Here is a 20,739-nt window from a genome sequence, read left to right as displayed (position 1 = left end):
ACATCCATAATCGAATCTCACCAGTCTCTGAACTCTTTAGATAATTGAAAATCATCTTTATTTGCAAATGGATATGGCAAATAACTAAATACTGTAGAAACATGCATACATAGTTAAATACATATACAAATAATATAGGTCTATGAAGTCTGAACTGGCCAATAATACAAAAGAGTTAATAGGTATGCTATAACACAATACAATAGGCTATGCATCAGGGATCTCCAACCCTGTTCCTGGAAAGCGAGTGTCCTGTAGATTTTCACTCCAAACCCTAATCTAGCACAGCTGATTCTAATAATTAGTTGGTTGATAAAGCTGGTTGTTAGTTACAACTGGGATTGGAGCAAAATATCTACAGTAGGGTAGTTCTCTAGGAACAGGGTTGGAGACCCCTGCTATACATCACGAACACACACAGTGCGTGTACAAAAATATACAACTATTAACACAGCAACAAATATTTACATCTTCTATAAAATGATCCAAAACAGATGACACAAGTTGAGGCATTTTTTAATCCCGCTGTTATTGCTGTTTATACTAAACAAATTGTTCAGAATATTGTTCATGGAAATGATAATATGCATTAGAGAGAGAGAGAGAGAGAGAGGAGGACTGGAGTATATTAGGTTTCATTGGCGTCATAACCCATTTTAAACCAAAACTTGCCAATAAGGAAAAGAGGGAGGAAATGTGTCCTGCAGTAAGCCTAGGCAACTCTAACTAAACAGTCTCTTCAATGTTACGTTCTCGAGGAGCTTGGTTCATCAAAAATACTGTGGTGTGGATAAGATGACCGGCTTAAATTATGTTGAAATGTGTCATTACTCTTGACCAGTGGAGGCACACTTCTCCGATACATACAGTATCATTGCAACAAAACAAAAAAATTATCTCAAGTACAGCTGTGTAGTTGACTAGCATGTGATGAAATAGAGTTGGACAGAACAGAATCATCCCAGAGCCAGTTCTTCAGTAATACATCAGATTGGGAATACACACTATAAATATAGAATTGTAAGATCACAAGTGAACACCACACCAATCATACTTTCTAAAAGTACATTAATACCTACAAAAAACATTTGGCTTAGTATATGCACAACATTACATACTATTTTGAGGAAGTAGTTACAGGAACTATTCATTACATAGTTTGTGAAACTAGCTCTTGAATGTCAAAACTGCCTGGGGACACTATGATGGTTTGTTCTCCTTTAGTCGCGTCTTCCACCTTCTGTGTCTTTCACCTTCAGCGTCTTCCACCTTCCACCTGTTCCATCTACAAGTCTTGTAAATGCCAGGGAGGTAAGCAGCGACTGGAATCTCTAGTGTTCAGCTCATACAAGGTTAGTGATTCTAACATGTACAAATAAGGAGGCGGGGGGAATAATGGTTCCGTCCTTAGACAGGAGGTGGATGTGACGGTATCCTGGAAAAGGGAGTAAAACAGCTGTAGTAGACCATTCATCCCATCGTATTAAATGCTATTACGTGTGACTGTCATATTAGGAGGTTATATAATGAGTTTGTATGAAACGCTTAAATACATGGATGAGCCTCACCTTGCTGAATACATGAGAAAGGCAAGGTATACTGTCCGACAAAATCATTCCTTGACGCCTTGTCGTAGTCCTCCACCACAAAGCGTACCAGGGCCAGTTCAGGCGCATGGATGGTGAACCGCAAAGTGTCATACCACACTGGATTGAATCCTGAGCAAACACAATTCATAAATATATCAAATAATAGAATATAATACTGTACTATACTGCTTTAATGTATCAGCATTTCTGTAAAAAGTCACATTGTAAGCATTTATGTGATTGGGATTTAATGGGTGTGTATATTACCATTGTTGTCTATGTATCTGGTCTCCTGCTTGGCCTGGTCTAGAGGAACTCCATGGATCTCCACTCTCACAAACGGGTCCACAACGGAGCTCTCCTTGATATTCACTTTGGGAAGCTGCTGTCCACTGATCACCTTGAAAACACACACAAATATATACACACACAATGAGAGCACTTTAGGTCAGATCGGAAGGTTAGTGTTCCACTTGGTTTCTGTAGTTTTTCTGTTGTGGCTCAGGTTGTGTCTTAGGTAGGTCTCAGTTTGTTATTTGTACCTGAATGCAGAGACTGAGTGGTCGGTAGCCTTCCCGGTTAATTGGAACCTCCGGATCAAAACTCCTCTCTGACATCCTCATGAAGTCAGGTTTGAGGACGTAGCCACAGCGGCCATTTTGACTAAACAGTCCATCGTTGAGGTCCATCTCAACTCCTGCCGTCTGGAAATTCAACGCAACTGAGGAAGCAAGGAAAGCAGAGAAATTAACCAACTGATCTGAACAGAAGTATAAGCTTAACTAGCTTCAAAGTCATGTTTGGAAAAATGGAAATTGATATTTTGTTTAATCATTGTGTCGTGCCTTAGAACGACCTAAAACGCCCCTCACCTATTTGAGTCCCTGTGTTCCACATTTCCTGTGGGTTGAAGTTGGAGGAGTCTGTTCTGAGGCCACTGGGATAAACCCTAGTCAGTTGCCTGGCATTGTGATGCACAAACTCTGCCCCTGGAAGAGAAAGGCAGTTAAACCATACATGAGATGAGCTTGAGGAACCATGCAATTGAACAGTACACGTACAAAGCATTGTGTCTTCTAGTCATTCTGCCTCTGTTTACGGCCCTTACTTAATAACTGACTAAATCTCACTAATCAGGCAACATTTCCTTTTAGTAAATCAACAACTTTTGGCATCTGTTTTGTGGTCCAAACAGAACGACACAAATTGTCCTGAGTGAGTAAGTGACTGGTTGATCCTGACTGATGATGTCGTGAGCTACAGTAGAGATTCAGGCCCCACCTGCCTCTCTCAAGTGTTTGCGGGCTTTGGACTCTGTGAAGGAGGATATCTCGTAGAACTTGGAGTGAATGCGGGAGTGCTTGAAGCTGCTGAAGTGGACACTCTTGCAGTAAACCACGCAGTCCGACAGCTCCTTTGACAGACGCTGCTTCGATTTCTGAGGAAAAGAACGAGAGTTGAATTGAATAAACTTTATTGATCCACAGCTGGGAAATTGGAGTGTTGACCTTTTCTAAGCTACATTCAATTCAACCACATATAAATTGGGCAATGGCTTGGACAATACTGCACTAGGAGGATTGGATATACACAGTGAAACCCTAGTTTTGAGAGCAACATGGCACTCATACAGTTTGAGAGGAGGAGTGGAGTGCAGCTAGCCCTGGGTGAAAGCAGCAAGTGGACCAAGGCAACCCCAATATGGAGTAAGTGATACTTCACTATGAAGCCAACCACAGTAGGTCTGCCAGTGCCAATCAGGCTTCGATGACCGAAAGCTTGAGGTATGCAGGCAGGCACAAGGCCAGACTAATTAGCAATGCAACCAGGTGTCCCAGTCTTAGTGCACACCTGGGCTGCCTCTATATGAAAGCCGATCCGGAGCCGAACACAAACAGAAACTCTGAGCTACAGTCCCGTCTGTAGGACAGGACATCATCAGAGTAAGTTACACCAGGGCCAAGGGCATCCCAGAGCTCACTGCTCCTGTAGACAGCTGGCTTTACCCCTGATTACTATATTGATCAAACCATGTCAACCCTAGTATGGCATTCTCATCCATGGCTTTCGTTAAACATAGAGTATCAATGTTAAAAGATGTCTTCGATCCATGGACTCCATCTAATCTGTTCATGGGCACTGCTTGTTATTGAGCGGTATCATGAAAGAACCAAGACTAAAGGTGCTTCCCCAACTTCAATTAAGTGTCTCGTTTTAGAGGGCTCTCTACCTCTATCCTACAGTCAGTCAGTCAGTCAGTCAGTCAGTCAGCCTTCTCTCTCAAAACAGTAGTACAGTCTTGAAGGAGAGTTGGTACCGTCGGCTCTCTCGTCCTCTCTCTCTCTCTCCATGGCTACCTCTAGTATTTGTATGGCACCGTTAGGAGGCTCACTTGGTATAGTCCCTGGCTTTAGCCCTATATCTTTCATGAGCGATGTCAGAGTTGAACGCAACCCTTGGACAATATCAGTCCTATAAAAGTGTTATAACTTAGCTAAGTCAACACAGAAGATTCAGACAAAGAGGATACTCTTTTTGCCCTGATGAAGTTGAGGGACAATGGGGGAGTGAGTGACGGACGTCTTATGCTAAGTGGATTTGAGAGCGGGAGATGGAGTTGAGGAGGAGTGACAGTGAAATATATAGGACTACATCCAGGCAGGCCCAGAGTTTAGTGACAGGACTAGGGTTGCAAAGCTACCGGTAGTTTACCAAAGTTACCGGTAGTTTATCAAAGCTACCGGTAGTTCACCAAAGTTTACCGGTAGTTTACCAAAGCTACCGGTAGTTTACCAAAGCTACCGGTAGTTTACAAAAGTTACCGGTAGTTTACAAAAGTTACCGGTAGTTTACCAAAGCTACCGGTAGTTTACCAAAGCTACCGGTAGTTTACCAAAGCTACCGGTAGTTTACCAAAGTTACCAAAGTTACCGGAAGCCTCAGTATTTTTGATAATTAAGAGAACATCTATGGCAGTCTAACATAACTTTGGTCATTCATATATATAGTATTCATTTTTTATATCTGTGTCCATATAGAGAAAATAGCCTAAGTAATGAAAAAAAACATTACTCAGCAATGGCATTCTTTTCAATGGACACTGCAACTCCTCCAACTATTGACATTTTTTACAACTGCCACCAGTTTGGTGGCAAAACATTAACAACAAATGTTGACATAGTAAATAACTAAAAGTGTGTAAAAAAATATATAAAAAGGATATTTCATGCTGAAACACTCATGTTAAATACCAATGGTATTTACTAAGTTGATGGTTTATATTTAGGATAATGTTTTACAGCTTTGTCATTCTATCATCTTATTGAATTATTTCCTATATTTTACATGTGATAGGCCACACAGAGGGACAGAGATAATTACAGACACCTGTGATAATCTGAAGTACCCAAAAAGGGTGAAAGATACCAAAATTCTGGTACTTTACTGGTAAACTTCTAAAGTGTTCAGTAATATACCCTCCCTTTGAAACCCTAGACAAGACACACAGACAAACGTCTCGCAGGTCGATCCCTAGAGGAAGTGGTGAGAGGTCGGACAGCTCCGGCCGAGGATCAGTAGCCCACCTCGGCTGTCACTGCAGAGGTTATCTTCGTCAATGTCTCATGCACAATTGCACACACCCACACACCAGTAGCCTACCCTGGCCATGCGTCGGAGGCTGTTGCTGTGGAGGCTGTCCTCATCGATGTCAGCCGCCTCGTCCTCGTCGCTCACCTCTCCTGTCAGGGAGTCCTCCGGCTCCACCGGCCCGTTCAGACTCTCCTCCAGACCTCCGATCTTCTTCCCCTTGAGAAGAATCTTCCCCTTCAGATCCTGTCAGTGAGAACAATGGATCTAGATCGTTTCATCACCCGGGAATAGATATCCTGCTTCTGTACCAGGGCATGTTTCAGAAAGCCTCTCGACAGCACGTCTCTCTCAACCTCTCTCTATTGCATATTGGTAATGTAACACAGATAGATATTTAGATTCACCTACGTACTTGATGACTGTGGGCAGAGTATACAACAACCACTCGGGCAGAACAAATATACATCATGCACAAACAGACAATAGTCTTTGCATTGAGATGCAGGGCATATAAAGTCTTTGCCTTCATTGCCCTACATGGACCTGCAGGTCACGCCCAATACAATGTCGAAAGACTGAGAGAACGATCAGTCATATTCTATTCAGTGCTGAGGGAACAATATTGTGTCTTTTTCATAATTCACGGTGCCAGTGTTGCATCTTACAGCACAGATCACATGGCCCGGGAGGCACTGATAGAAAGGTAGGTAGCAAGACAGGTAGTGAAAGTGAAGGTGAACTGACAGGTCACTCTACAGTGGGGTTTCCCAAACTCGCTCCTGTGTTCAAACTGTCAAATATATGCATTTTTTTTAAATTTTGCTTTCTGCCACATATCCAGTATTTGCATATCTCAAATGAGTATTCATGATTCTTTTGATTACACGTAATCTATTGGAATACATTTAGATTTTTGTACAATGAACTTTTGGGCAGGTTAATCTGTTTTATAGCCTTATATTAATATAATAAAACAGTGATTATAAAAAGTGAATCTGAAATTCTGTTAATTCTAATGAATGTGCTCTTCAATTATCTTTGAGGGATTCTATCAACAAGATAAACTGGTTTAATAATGTACATTCTAGGGCCTCCCAGGTGGCGCAGTGGTCTAAGGCACTGCATCGCAGCGCTAGCTGTGCCACCAGCCACGCTAGCTGTGCCACCAGCGGCTCTGTCGCAGCCGGTCGCGACTGGGAGGTCCGTGGGGCGACACACAATTGGCCTAGCGTCGTCCGGGTTAGGGAAGGTTTGGCCGGTAGGGATGTCCTTGTCTCATCGCGCACCAGCGACTCCTGTGGCGGGCCGGGCGCAGTGCGCGCTAACCAAGGTCGCACGGTGTTTCCCCCGACATATTGGTGCGGCTGGCTTCCGGGTTGGATGAGCGCTGTGTTAAGAAGCAGTGCGGCTTGGTTGGGTTGTGTTTCGGAGGACGCATGACTTTCGACCTTCGTCTCTCCCGAGCCCGTACAGGAGTTGTAACAATGACACAAGATAGTAACTACTAATAATTTGATTCTACAAAATTGGGGAGAAAAAGGGGGGTAAAAATTATACAAAAATAAAATTCTGTACATTCTGTACACTGACTCCACCCTAAAGGGTTTTGTTGAGGTCGGCAGGTAGCCTAGCCTAGAGCCTAGCTTAGCCTAGCCTAGAGCCTAGCTTAGCCTAGCCTAGAGCCTAGCTTAGCCTAGCCTAGAGGGCGGCAGGTAGCCTAGAGCAAGGTTTCCCAAACTTGGTCCAAAATTGTTCTCTCGCTCCCTCGAGCTAAATTGAGGACCGAGGGGGCAACGTTAGTGAATTGGACCTCCACTTAAGATGGCAAACAAACTGCATCCGGTTTCAACTGGGATTCCCCCGAGGGAAAGTGGATAATGCAAGGGCTGAGGGGGTCAAAATAATGTGTTTGGACTGCAGCACATGGCAATTTGACATGGGTAAACTCAATATGGCCGCCGGTCCACCCATTGCAGAACGCTGGCTTGAATTAGAATAGTAATGCCCGTTGTAGTAATTGTATTTCTGTGGGAACAATTCTGTCCTATCACCACCACCACCACCACCACGCTACGTTTGCTCTTGCCATGCCGTGGTGAGAGTCAGATCAGAGCAGATTACCTGGCAACTGTTCCTGGTGCCTGCCTTACCTCAGGAGAAGGAAAGCTGACAGGTATCTTTCCATCCAGGGTGCTTTTCAGCAGCTTGTCCCCAAGGATGGTGTTGAGGTGTTGGGCCATGACTCGCTGCTGTTCAACACCGCAGTGGTTCTCGGTGGACAGGATGACCGGGTACTCTGATACCTGGGAGGGGAGGAAGGGGGGAGTGAATAATTCAACACTGGACTGCAGCATTCTCAGTGTGAGGAGAAAGGCTATACCTGCTACCAGTTTATATACACCAGCGGCTTCTCCACTATGGCAGACAGAATAGGAGTCGCATGGAGCAGTCCAGACCACCATCCAGTTGCAGACAGACAGAAAGTGAGTCCCAAATGACCCCCCCTATGTAGTCCATCCACTACATTCTGGGCTGTCCTGTATGAGTGGCTGCATCCCAAATGGCACCTTATTCCCTATGCAGTGCACTATTTTTGACCAGGGTCCTGAAACCCTGACACACAACATGAACCTGGCGGCACGGAGGACTGTCTTGGCACAGAATAGGATAAGTCTTTGACAGGCAGGTCATATGCTGGTTTACTGTGTGAGGGCTCGGCTTTCTGAAAGGGCCGTGGCTTTGGGATATCATGATGGAATGATCCCCCTCCTGACTCATACACATATAATGAGGTGCTGAGTGAGGAGTGTGTTGATACTGCAAGGTACTGCAAGTTCTTGGATTCCTGTGTGCAAAGTACTGCACTGGTAACGGACCATGAAAATGCTAAACAATGATTGGATCTGAATAGTTGAAAACACCCCTGTATTCTGCACTGATATGTAAACATTATGTCACGATACCACAGAGAATACCTGTGAAGCATACCATACAAAGAAGTTTAATCTTGTCATTACAATTTTTTTCTGGATAAATAAATACCTTGAAGGCATAGTTTCTCAGTGCGATCACAACATCTTTGAAGAGGATCTTGGAGGTGAAGGTGTGTCCGTGGTAGACGATAGGCTCTCCATTGGGACCGTCCCAACAGTCTACTTCTACACACCGACAGCCTCGCTTCAAAGCCCTAACGAAGAAGAAACAAGTTAGCCTTTTTGGACTTTGTCCCAGAGTATATTCATTTTTAATGGACATCGATCAACCCCTCTGATTCTGTCTTCTAAAAGTTATGTCGTAATTCACCTCAAGACAGAGATCAAAATCATCTTCCAATAAAAAGGATAAACCACTCTCAAGAACGGCCTACTAAGCCTTCCCATCAGCCACCACTGGCGTAGTGTACATACCGAGAGATCAAAATCATCTTCCAATAAAAAGGATAAACCACTCTCAAGAACGGCCTACTAAGCCTTCCCATCAGCCACCACTGGCGTAGTGTACATACCGTATGTATCCCTCGACACTGCTGTGTCCTCGAAGCTGGTCCTCCATCAGGTATGTGTTGTGTGAAGAGGAGATGAAGTAGTGGTTGAGGGGCTGAGTCATGTCCTGGTACAAGCTCTGCTGTCTGGGGTGGAAGATGGAGCCCTCAGCCGACGCCAGGTACATCAGGAAACCGTCGATAGACATGGCCTTCAGCATCTTCGCTGTGGAACAACAAACAAAGTCAAAAAAGAAAACATTGCTATCAGTTGAAACTATATATTTATATTTTTCATTACAACCATCATGATATTCATTCAAATATATTGGCTCTTGGTTGAAATAGCAAGAACTGCTTGACCAGGGATGTTGACCTGATAATATGGTTATTGACCTGATTATTCGTAGGGTGTGATTGGTCAGCTATAGCCACAAATCATGCCAGGGTCAGAGGTCAGTACTACCTGTGTCGGAGGGTTCGTAGCGCTCGATGAGCTCCATGGCCAGCTGCTGAACCCCGTCCACCTCCTCCAGTTGTTCATCTCTCAGGAACTCCTCCAGGTCCCGCAGAGACAGCTTCTGTCCGTCGCCAGAGTAGTCCTGGAACACCCTGAGAACGTCCTCTCTCTGGGTCAGCATCTTGTAGAACAGGACAAACTCATCATCCTCCAGAGTCCCCGTCTGAGACTTGTCTGCCGTCTGTAGATAAAATGGAGAAAGGTCTTCAGGCCTCAACAGACACCAGCAATGTACAAGAATCAAAGATATACGGTCTTATTAAGATGATCTCAGGGCTTTTACCATGAAGAGTCGGTGAGCGTGATGTTCGTTCATGTCCACGTTCATCATCTTCAGCAGGACCCTGATCTCCGGGAAGTTCATTCTGCCGTCATTGTTCTTATCAGCCTTCTTAAACCATTCACAGATCCACCTGGAAATGTTGCTTAAGGGAAACGTCATCATGCTACAGAGAAACCTTTGGAGCTATAACACAAACGATAGTCTGCTATACACATGTATAGTGCACTTCTTAACTTCACTAGGCAAACTCGCTAGGACTATGTATCATATTTGGCCAGGTTCCTGTTAAGCACTTTGTGACAACTGTTGATATATACAGGGCTTTGTAAATACATTTGATTGATTGGTTTTACTTGTCAGAAAGGATACTGGTCAAGCTTCTCACTCTCGCCCATGTTCTCCAGGTTCTCGATCAGCTTCCTCATGCCTTTGATCCAGGACTGGGCCTCATCCGCCGAGTCTGCCACCAGGTCCAGGTTGCCACGGCGACCACGGAACACCAGGGTGAAGCAGCGGTCCGGGGGAAACTCGTCTGCGATGCTGAGCAGAACCTCTGACTGGTGGCCCTCACGCACAGTCTCCACGTCACTCACAGAGACTGTTGAAAGGGAGAAGAGAAGCTGAATACTATCTACTTAGGTATCTCTTTAGGTATTTATCTCCTTAGGTGTTCTTCAGGCCCTTTGCTCCACTTGTGGCTAAAGGGAATAAGTCAAGTCTTTAGGTACATGGTGAACCCTGTAGCCCAATATTATCACTCACTTCAGTGATGAGAAATCTAGACCCCTGCCACAACATAATGACTCAAATGAGAGTACAAAACATTAGAAACAACTGCTTTTTCCGTGACATAGACTGACCAGGTGAATCCAGGTGTCACTGACCAGGTATCACTTGTTAAAACCACTTCAATCAGTGTAGATGAAAGGGGACAACAGGATTTTTAAGCCTTGAGACAATTGAGACATGGATTGTGTATGTGTGCCATTCAGAGGGGGAAATGAGCAAGAGAAAAGATTTAAGAGCCTTTGAACGGAGTATGGTAGTAGGTGCCAGGCGCACTGGTTTGAGTGTGTCAAGAGCTGCAAAATTGCTGGGTTTTTCACGCTCAACAGCTTCCTGTGTGTATCAAGAATGGTCTACCACCCAAAGGACATCCAGCCAACTTGACCTTCGATACCTTGTAGAGTGCATGCCACGGCGAATTGAGGCTGTGCTGAGGGCGAAAGGGGGTGCAACTCAATCTTCGGAATGTTTTAAGTATCATATGTGACAAAATGTGTGTCAGTAGGTGATGTTGCCTAAACATTGTCTAAGCATGTAAATGTCACTACTCACATGTGGAGTGGGCGTTCCCGGCCTTCTTGGACTTGTACCAGATGGTCATGCAGTCCTCCTGCAGCTTGAAGTAGCGCTGCTTCTTCCAGGTGCGAGACTTAATCTTCCTCATCACCGTGCCAACAATCATGGACTGGAGGTTGTCATCGCCCTGGATACCTGATCAGACACATTGGGGAAAGAAGGTGTCAAGGCCCAGATAACTGTCCTGTCCTGACATACATTATGGCAACTGCTCAATATCAGTCAACAGTAGCCTGGTCTCCGATCTGTTTGTGCCATCTTGTCAACTCGTACAGATCTGGGATCAGTCTAAGGACATTCATCTCAGTCTCGCACAGACCCATAGAGTCATTTCGCACTACCCACTGGGCACACACTGGTTGAATCAACTTTGTTTGAACATCATTTGTCTACATATTGTGACGTGGCATCAACGTGGAAAACGTAGAAACATTAAAAAACATTTTCATCCTATATTCAATATATATTGGGGGGTTGAAATTATGTCAAATTTCATATATTATAGACATTTTATTTGACCTTGTTTCAATGTTGATAGTAAAATTGTATTTTTAAATCAATGTCATTGTTTCAACATCATGCCATCAACCTAAATAACGAGGTATTGAAATAAAATGTGAAGGCACAGTCCAACAATTCTTGCCTGAACAGTGACTACTACTGGTATATGAGGGGGAAATGCATTTCAGTGAGAACAAGTCTACCATCGAGACGCCTACATCTATGTACCATACTTCCCTTTGAAAAAAAGCTGTGTTCGTTTCAGCTGAGCTATTATGTAAACACCAGATTGACACTGATCAGCTTCCATACTCAGTTGCGTAGACTACCTAAATAACCCTAGCCCTAACCTATCAATCATTAATTTGTTGACAAACTGGATATTGAATGGTGAACGCAATTGATATGTTGGATTCACGTCTCCATCTCAACCAAAAATCCAAGTTCAAGAATAGCATTAAATCAAATCAAACTTTAAATTAACTTGAAATAAAGTTTGATTTGATTTAGTCCTATTCTTCAAATTATATTTTTGGTTGAGATGGCGACATGAATCCTACATATTAATAATTTGTAGATTAAATTAGAAATCCATCAACCATCCTTCATATAAAAGACAATATCCATTATTATTAATATAATGAATTTTGCATCCTTTTTATAGGGCTAATGGTAACTACTTCTAAACTTCCAAAGATCCAATCAACCATGGATGAATGATGGTATACCTAAACTACATGTTGAAATGATGGGCTGCATTTACACAGGCAGCCAAATTCTGATATTGTTTCCACTAATTGGTATTTTTACCAAATCACATCAGCTCCTTTTCAGAGTAAAAAGACCAATTAGTGAAAAAAAATATCAGAATTGGTCTGCCTGTGTAAATGCAGCCAAAGTGTCCTTTGTTGGGCAAATCAGATGTCAATGTAGCCTACATAAACTCAGCCTCACTCCGAATTGCCTTTCATATCGGGGCGGCAGGGTAGCCTAGTGGTTAGAGTATTAGACTAGTAACCGAAAGGTTGCAAGGTTCAAATCCCCGAGCTGACAAGGTACAACATCTGTTGTTCTGCCCTTGAACATGCAGTTAACCCACCGTTCCTAGGCCATCATTGAAAATAAGAATTTGTTCTTAACTGACTTGCCTAAAATAAATAAAAATATACAGCTTGTGTTAGAAGAGTTACTTTAAAAACGATTTAACGTTATTTAGGTAGTCAACTCAAATGAGTATGGAAGTTGATCAAGGTCAAAATGTATTGAGATGATAGGTCAGCTAAAGTGAACACAGCTTGTTTCCAAAGCTAACAGGGTACATAGAGGTAGGCATCTGGATGGGAGACTTGTTCTCACTTAAATACATTACCCCTTATATACCAGTAGGAGTCACTGTTCAGGAGGAAATCATTGGACTTTGTCATCACATTATTTCAATATACCACTTTATTTCGGTTGATACAGTAGCATGAAGTTGAAACAAAGACACTGATTCAAGCATACCATTTTACTACAATATTGAAACAAGGTCAACTAAAATATGTCGAATCAAATCTACATTTCAGCATCATTTCAACCACCCAATTTAATATACAATCAAAAATATTTTTTACGTTTCTGTGGAATTTTCAACGCAGTTTCAACGTATACATAGTTCTGATGATTATGTTGAAATTAGATTGATGTAACAACCTCGTAATCAGGTTAAGTCAATTTATTTCAGTTAACATTTTACCCTCATTTTTATGCTTACAAAGCTGGTTGAAATGAGATGACTTTTTTCATATCCAATGTATTTTCGTGTTAATTCCACGTGGCAAATGACGTTGAAACAACGTCGATTCAACCAGTGTGTGCCCAGTGGGTATTGTTCTGATCAATATGCATATTTATATCTCAAGAATAAACTTACGCAGGCCACATCCCATAGAAGCCATCTGTGGTTGTTTTACGCTTTTTCCACCTGCTGCCCAGCAAAAAGGTTGACAATTGTATGTATGGTAAGTCATCAGAATGTGTGAAGAGAGGAGAGGTGCTAGGATGAGAGGAAGAGAGGATAGGTGCTAGGATGAGACAGGATGAAAGCAAAGTTGTAATATTTTACAACCAAATGATAGTTCACAACGCTGTAAAGTCAATACTTAGAATGTCATATTCAAACTACAGCAGCATACATATTTTGTATCACTCTCTGACTTTGCCAGAGTCGTTTTTGGATTTGACTCTCAACCTGTGATGTGTGCCCTGTTGGGTTCAATTGCATGTATTTAATTGACTGAATTTAAATGGAATTTACACCCAATTTTATGGTCATTCTCACGATACAGGCATTTGACCCACAAATTCTCAAGTGTCATTTTTCAAACAATTTTCTCTTGGATCACTGAGATATGAGATTTTCTTAAAACTGTATTGTTGGTTAAGGGCTTGTAAGTATTTCATGGTAAGGTCTACACGCAACAAATAAAATTGGATTTGATTAGGATCTTTACTTCTATCTATTTCATCATAATTATCTTTTTTTCTGATATTATGCATTTTATAACAATTTCCACAACTGCCAATGTAACAATTGTCATTACCGCAACAGTTTTGCATGGACTCACTGCATGGACTCAATGACGACCTCATCTCTCATCTCTCATCCCACACATAAAATTATCTGTAAGGTCCCTCAGTCGAACAGTGAATTTCAGAAAGATTCGTCAACAAAGACCAGGGAGATTTTCCATTGACTCAAAAAGAAGGGCACCTATTGGTAGATGGGTAAAAAAAATATATATATTCCTTTGAGCATGGTGAATTTATTAATTAAACTTCGGATGGTGTATCAATACACCCAGTCACTACAGGCATCCTTCTGGACTCAGTTTCCCGAGAGGAAGGAAACTACTGAGGGGTTTTTACCATGAGGCCAATGGTGACTTTAAAACAGAGAATTTAATAGCTGTGATAAGAGAAAACTGAGGATGGATCAACAACATTGTAGTTACTCCACAATACTAACCTAATTGACAGAGGGAAAAGGAAGCAAGCTTGTACAGAATAGAAATATTCCAAAACATGCATCCTGTTTGTAACAAGGCACTAAAGTAATACTGCAAAACAAATGACAAAGCAATTAAATTTTTGTCCTGAATACAAAAGTGTTATATTTGGGGCAAATCCAATGCAACACATTACTGAGTACCATTCCTCATATTTTCAAGCATAGTGGTGGTTGCATCATGTTATGTGTATGCTTGTAATCGTTAAGGACTGGGGAGTTTTTCAGGATAAAAAATAAACGGAATGGAGCTAAGCACAGGCAAAATCCTAGAGGAAAAGATGAATTCACCTTTCAGCAGGACAATAACCTAAAACAAAAGGCCAAATCTACACTGGAGTTTCTTTACCAAGAAGACAGTGAATGTTCCTGAGTGGCCAAGTTAAAGTTTTGACTTAGATTTATCTATCTTAAATCTTTAATCTAAAGCTTGAAGATCTATGGCTAGACCTGAATGGTTATCTAGCAAAGATCAACAACCAGAGGTTATTCTAACATGTATTGACTCAAGGGGTTGAATACTTCCACCTTGACAAAAGCATTTTGACAAAAAATTACAATTAAATCCAATTAAACCACTTTGAAACAACATATTGAAAAAGTCAAGGGATGTGAAGACTTGCTGACAGCCCTGTAAGTACTGTAATTACATGCAGGTATATTTAAAAGTCAAAAGTAACAAAGAGACAAGAAAAATAATGGTACAAGTAATATTGGTGTATTAGGATGTGGATATTTGTGATTAAAAGGTACTATAGATACAATTCTGGATTGAATAGGACGGTATAACACAATATGCCTATAAAGTATCTACAGTTGAAGTCGGAAGTTTACATACACAGCCAAATACATTTAAACTCAGTTTTTCACAATTCCTGACATTTAATCCCAGTAAAAAATCCCTGTTTTAGATCAGATAGGATCATCACTTTATTTTAAGAACGTGAAATGTCAGAATAATAGTAGAAAGCAGAATTTATTTCAATCATCACATTCCAAGTGGGTCAGAAATTTACATACACCCAATTAGTATTTGGTAGCATTGCCTTTAATTGTTTCAATTGGGTCAAACGTTTTGGGTAGCCTTCCACAAGCTTCCCACAATAAGTTGGTTCAATTTTGGCCCATTCCTCCTGACAGAACTGGTGTAACTGAGTCAGGTTTGTAGGCCTCCTTGCTTGCACATACTTTTTCAGTTCTGCCCACAACTTTTCTCTACTTTGTCGTCCTTAAGCCATTTTGCCACAACTTTGGAAGTATGCTTGGGGTCATTGTCCATTTGGAAGACCCATTTGCGACCAAGCTTTAAATTCCTGATTGATGTCTTGAGATTTTACTTCAATATATCCACATAATTTCCCCTCCTCATGATGCCATCTAGTTTGTGAAGTGCACAAGTCCCTCCTGCAGCAAAGCACCCCACAACATGATGCTGACACCCCCATGCTTCACGGTTGGAATGGTGTTCTTTGGCTTTCAAGCATCCCCCTTTTTCCTCCAAACATAACGATGGTCATTATGGCCAAACAGTTATATTTTTGTTTCATCAGAGCAGGGGACATTTCTCCAAAAAGTATGATCTTTGTCCCCATGTGCAGTTGCAAACCGTAGTCTGGCTTTTTTTATGGCAGTTTTGGAGCAGTGGCTTCTTCCTTGCTGAGCGGCCTTTCAGGTTATGTCGATATAGGACTTGTTTAACTGTGGCTATAGATACTTTTGTACCGATTTCCTCCAGCATCTTAACAGTGTTCTTTGCTTGTTGTTCTGGGATTGATTTGCACTTTTCGCACCAAAGTACGTTCATCTCTAGGAGACAGAACGTGTCTCCTTCCTGAGCGGTATGACGGCTGCGTGGTCCCATGGTGTTTATACTTGAGTACTATTGTTTGTACAGATGAACGTGTTACCTTCAGGCGTTTGGAAATTGCTCCCAAGGATGAACCTGACATGTGGAGGTCTACAATTTTTTTCTGAGGTCTTGGCTGATTTCCTTGGATTTTTCCATGATGTCAAGCAAAGAGGCACTGAGTTTGAAGGTAGGCCTTGAAATACATCCACAGGTACACATCTAATTGACTCAAATAATGTCAATTAGCCTATCAGAAGCTTCTAAAGCCATGACATCATTGTCTGGAATTTTCCAAGCTGTTTAAAGGCACAGTCAACTTAGTGTATGTAACCTTCTGACCAACTGGAATTGTGATAGAGTGAATTTTAAGTGAAATAATCTGTCTGCAAAAAATTGTTGGAAAAATTACTTGTGTGATGCACAAAGTAGATGTCCTAACTGACTTGCCAGAACTATAGTTTGTTAACAAGAAATGTGTGGAGTGGTTGAAAAACGAGTTTTAATGACTCCAACCTAAATGTATGTAAACTTCTGACTTTAACTGTAAATATGTGAGATATGAAAAAGAGTGTGCGAGCAAGGAGACCTACAAATATGACTCATGTCAGGAAGAATGGGCCAAAATTCACCCAACTTATTGTGGGAAGCTTGTGGAAAGCTACCCAAAACGTTTGACCCAAGTTAAACAATTTAAAAGGAAATGCTACCAAATACTAATTGAGTGTATGTAAACTTCTGACCCACTTGGAATTTTATGAAAGAAATAAAAGCTGAAATATATAATTCAACCAACTATTATTCTGACATTTCACGTTCTTAAAATAAAGTGGTGATCCTAACTGACCTAAGACAGGTCATTTGTACGAGGATTAAAAGTCAGAAATTGTGAAAAACTGAGTTTAAATGTATTTGGCTAAGGTGTATGTAAACTTCCGACTTCAACTTTATATAGTTTAATGTAAACTTCAACTAGTATACAATTGTTAGGTTTGATGGACACTACAGCATCATATTGTGTTTTATTAAAATAAGGTTTTTCTAAAGTACAATTTTATAAAATGACCCGAGAATTTAATCCGGACACATCTCGGTAATGAGAATTTGGGGTGAAAATGTACAAAACACATTTTTTTTTAGATTGATTTAAAATAAGAAACTGCCAAAAAACTAGACATCTTAGTCTTCAGAATTATAGTTTATTTTTGCAGATGCATCATGGTTTTGTAACAATTTGAAACAGACATGCTTAAAACTGGTTTCATGAGAATCACCCCAATGCTGCATAGCACAGCACTTTTTAAGTCCAGGATCAGCAGCCTCTTTGTCCAACCCTCATCCTCCTATCTTCGTCCATTCAGCATGTACCAGCCGGGTGGAAAGCACCGGCTCTGTTTTGCTGTGTCATGTTTTCACTGAGTTGTCCAGTCTATGACATTGTCCTCTTCTTGTTTTGAGAGGTGGAATTTCTTTCAGGGCAGCAGACACTCATGTTTAAAAAACAATCTCTGCCATTGTTTGGAATGACATTCCATTCACTCATCATAGCAATCCTATCTAGGTAGATTTATGAACAAGGTATAAAAATAGTTAATAATCCGCTTATCAACCTTCGCAGTGGAACTGAAACCCATCTAAAATAATGTCTGGTGGGACAAGAAGTTAATCCCTGTCCCAGGAAATGATCTCACGCTTGGCCATGTTCATGACTGCTGACAACATCGCACCCCAAAAAAAACTAATGGAAACACTTCTGATAGCATCCTCACTGAGAAACGTTCGTTAAACAATTGTGCAGAGTATGGTTGGTTTGCATATTAAACACACCTATCAAGCCTTTGAACTTCCAGAGCAAAAAGCAATAAAAAGTTAATGCAAAGCAATTCCATTTACTTAATCGAATTTGAATGATTCATTGTAAAACTATGGTTATTGTGATCGATGATACACCACGCCATTGCAAAACTCACGCATCACTTATGCTGTTCTATTTGCAGTACGTTTAGCAATTGAGTTTCATTATTCATGTCTGCTATTGCTAATAAAATACCTTCTTTAAGTCTGCCTGTCCTCTTCTCATACTGACACCAGTTATACACATGTATGACATACAGTACCAGTCAAAAGTTGTCAAACCTACTCATTCAAGGATTTTTTTCTGAATTTCTTACTTTTTTATACGTTGCAGAATAATAGTGAATATATCAAAACTATGAAATAACACATTGAATCATGTAGTAACCAAAAAAAGTGTTAAACAAATCAAAATATATTTTTTTTATTTGAGATTCTTCAAAGCAGCCACCATGATGACAGCTTTGCACACTCTTGGCATTCTCTCAACCAGCTTCGTGAGGAATGCTTTTCCAACAGTCTTGAAGGAGTTCCCACATATGCTGAGCATGACCTCAAACCATCTCAATTGGTTTGAGGTAGGGTGCTTGTGGAGGCTAGATCATCTGATGCAGCACTCCATCACTCTCCTTCTTGGTCTAATAGCCCTTACACAGTGTGTGCTGGGTCATTGTCCTGTTGAAAAACAAATGATAGTCCCACTAAGTGCAAACCAGATGAGATGGTGTATCGCTGCAGAATTCTGTGGTAGCCATGCTGGTTAAGTGTGGCTTAAATTCTAAATAAATCACAGACATTGTCACCAGGAAAGCACCCACACACCACCACCTCCATGCTTCACGGCGGGAACCACACATGCGTAGATCATCCGTTCACCTGCTCTGTGTCTCACAAAGACACGGCAGTTGGAACCAAAAATCTGAAATTTGCATTCATCAGATCAAAGGAGAATTTCCCGACGGTCTAATGTCCATTGCTCGTGTTTCTTGGTCCAAGCAAGTCTCTTCTTATTATTATTGGTGTCCTTTAGTGGTGGTTTCTTTTTATCAATTCGACCATGAACCCTGAATCATGCAGTCTCCTCTCAACAGTTGATGTTGAGATGTGTCTGTTACTTGAATTCTGTGAAGCATTTATTTGGGCCACAATTTCTGAGGTTGGTAACTCGAATGAACTTATCCTCTACAGCAGAGGTAACGCTGGGTCTTTCTTTCCTGTGACGGTCCTCACGAGAGCCAGTTTCATAATAGCGCTTGATTGTTTTTGCGACTGCACTTGAAGAAACTTTCAATGTTCTTCAAATTTTTCGGATTGACTGACCTTCATGTCTTAAAGCAATGATGGACTGACATTTCTTTTTGCTTATTTGAGCTGTTCTTGCCATAATATGGCCTTGGTATTTTACCAAATAGGGCTATCTTCTGTATACAACCCCTGCCTTGTCACAACACAACTGTTAGGCTCAAACACATTAAGAAGGAAAGAAATTCCCCAAATTAACTTTTAACAAAGAACACCTTTTAATTGAACCGCATTCCAGGTGACTACCTCATGAAACTGGTTGAGAGAATGCCAAGAGTGTGCAAAGCTGTCATCAAGGCAAAGGGTGGCTACTTTGAAAATATAAAATATATTTCAGTTTGTTTAACACTTTTTTGGTTACTACATGCTTCCATGAGTTATTTCATAGTTTTGATGTATTCACTGTTATTCTACAATGTAGAAAATAGTCCAAATTAAGAAAAACCCTTGAATGAGTATGTGTTTCCAAACTCTTGACTGGTACTGTTATATACACACAGTGTGTTATACATGTGTATAACTGGTGTCAGTATGAGAAGAGGACAGGCAGACTTAAAGAAGGTATTATTATTATTTACAATGATGGCCTACCCTGTAGAAAACAGTAAAGAAACAAAAACTCTTGAATGAGTTAGTAGTAGTAGTGTCCAAACATCATTTCACTGGGTTCAGAAATAAAAACATGTCTCCCAAATAATTTAATTCATCCTCACCAGGAACACTACAACACATTTAAAATGTTACTAATTGAAGCTGGTCAAGTTTCTCTCTACATACAATAGTCAGTAGGCTAGCAAACATGGGAGGAATTCATGTATTGACAGACATAAAATGAAAGAACAGCGGGCTGGAGAGAGGATAGCTACCGACTCACCCGATGGAGGGGCATCTCAGCTGGATCCAGGTGCGTCCTGTGCCTGTTGTGGTTCCGGAGCTTGAGACAGGGAGGGGAGCTGGCCCTGTCTGTCTGGCTGGGTCAGCTCTGGCTCTGCATGCCGCTGTAGAGAGCTGAGAGAGAGGCGGGCAGGGATAGCTGATCCTTACTTAGTCAACACAGTCACCAACAACACTCGGACACACCCTTCCCATCCTCCCCCCCTCCATTCATCCAACCTCGTCTTTGTTGAGTTTTTTTCCATTCAAAGGGAGTGTTAAATGGGCAGTCAGTTTGAAATGTAATGAGCTGTACAAAGATCAAGTACCTGAGCCAACAGCCCAGATCAAAAAGTATGTTATTACTTTAAGCTTCAGCTACACATTTTAGGTCTTCTTTTGATAAATATAAAAAGGCACTATTCATTCATAAATGAGGTGAAAGGCTATGTAGGTGCCCCAAACTGAACAACTGGGGTCATACTTTTCCA

General features: G+C 41.3%; 1 protein-coding gene across 4 annotated transcripts; it reads right to left on the bottom strand.

Annotated features, from left to right (window-relative positions):
• Positions 1-41: 41 nt before the first annotated feature.
• On the bottom strand, positions 42-20,403 carry LOC135542514 (1-phosphatidylinositol 4,5-bisphosphate phosphodiesterase delta-4-like). 4 transcript variants are annotated; one of them, XM_064969528.1, is made up of 16 exons: positions 20,250-20,403; positions 13,240-13,362; positions 10,803-10,961; positions 9,834-10,062; positions 9,465-9,594; positions 9,128-9,362; positions 8,686-8,887; positions 8,223-8,367; positions 7,331-7,483; positions 5,250-5,423; positions 2,871-3,027; positions 2,462-2,578; positions 2,132-2,310; positions 1,857-1,989; positions 1,569-1,718; positions 42-1,435 (listed from the first exon to the last, which is right to left on the bottom strand). In XM_064969528.1, the coding sequence occupies exons 2-16, from the start codon at positions 13,334-13,336 to the stop codon at positions 1,344-1,346; spliced, it is 2,352 nt and encodes a 783-aa protein (XP_064825600.1). In that variant the 5' UTR covers positions 13,337-13,362; positions 20,250-20,403; the 3' UTR covers positions 42-1,343. The 4 variants fall into 4 exon arrangements, with proteins under 4 accessions (XP_064825600.1, XP_064825602.1, XP_064825603.1 ...); XM_064969530.1 differs by having other exon boundaries at positions 13,240-13,293; XM_064969531.1 differs by lacking the exon at positions 13,240-13,362.
• Positions 20,404-20,739: the final 336 nt, after the last annotated feature.

This window comes from Oncorhynchus masou, chromosome 6 (genome assembly GCF_036934945.1).
Source record: "Oncorhynchus masou masou isolate Uvic2021 chromosome 6, UVic_Omas_1.1, whole genome shotgun sequence".
NCBI classification, from domain to species: Eukaryota; Metazoa; Chordata; class Actinopteri; order Salmoniformes; family Salmonidae; genus Oncorhynchus; species Oncorhynchus masou.
The sequence above is the reverse complement of the archived record's forward strand: the minus strand, read 5'-3'. Positions and strand labels throughout refer to the sequence as shown.

Bases quoted from the DNA above. Each gene is read 5' to 3' on its own strand.
- LOC135542514 (XM_064969528.1), bottom strand. From the start codon at position 13,336: ATGACTTACCATACATACAATTGTCAACCTTTTTGCTGGGCAGCAGGT. The intron at 8,368-8,685 runs GTATGTACACTA...CTTCTTCGTTAG, and splicing joins AGTGTCGAGGGATACATACG to GGCTTTGAAGCGAGGCTGTC. The intron at 1,719-1,856 runs GTAATATACACA...GTGTTTGCTCAG, and splicing joins CAGATACATAGACAACAATG to GATTCAATCCAGTGTGGTAT.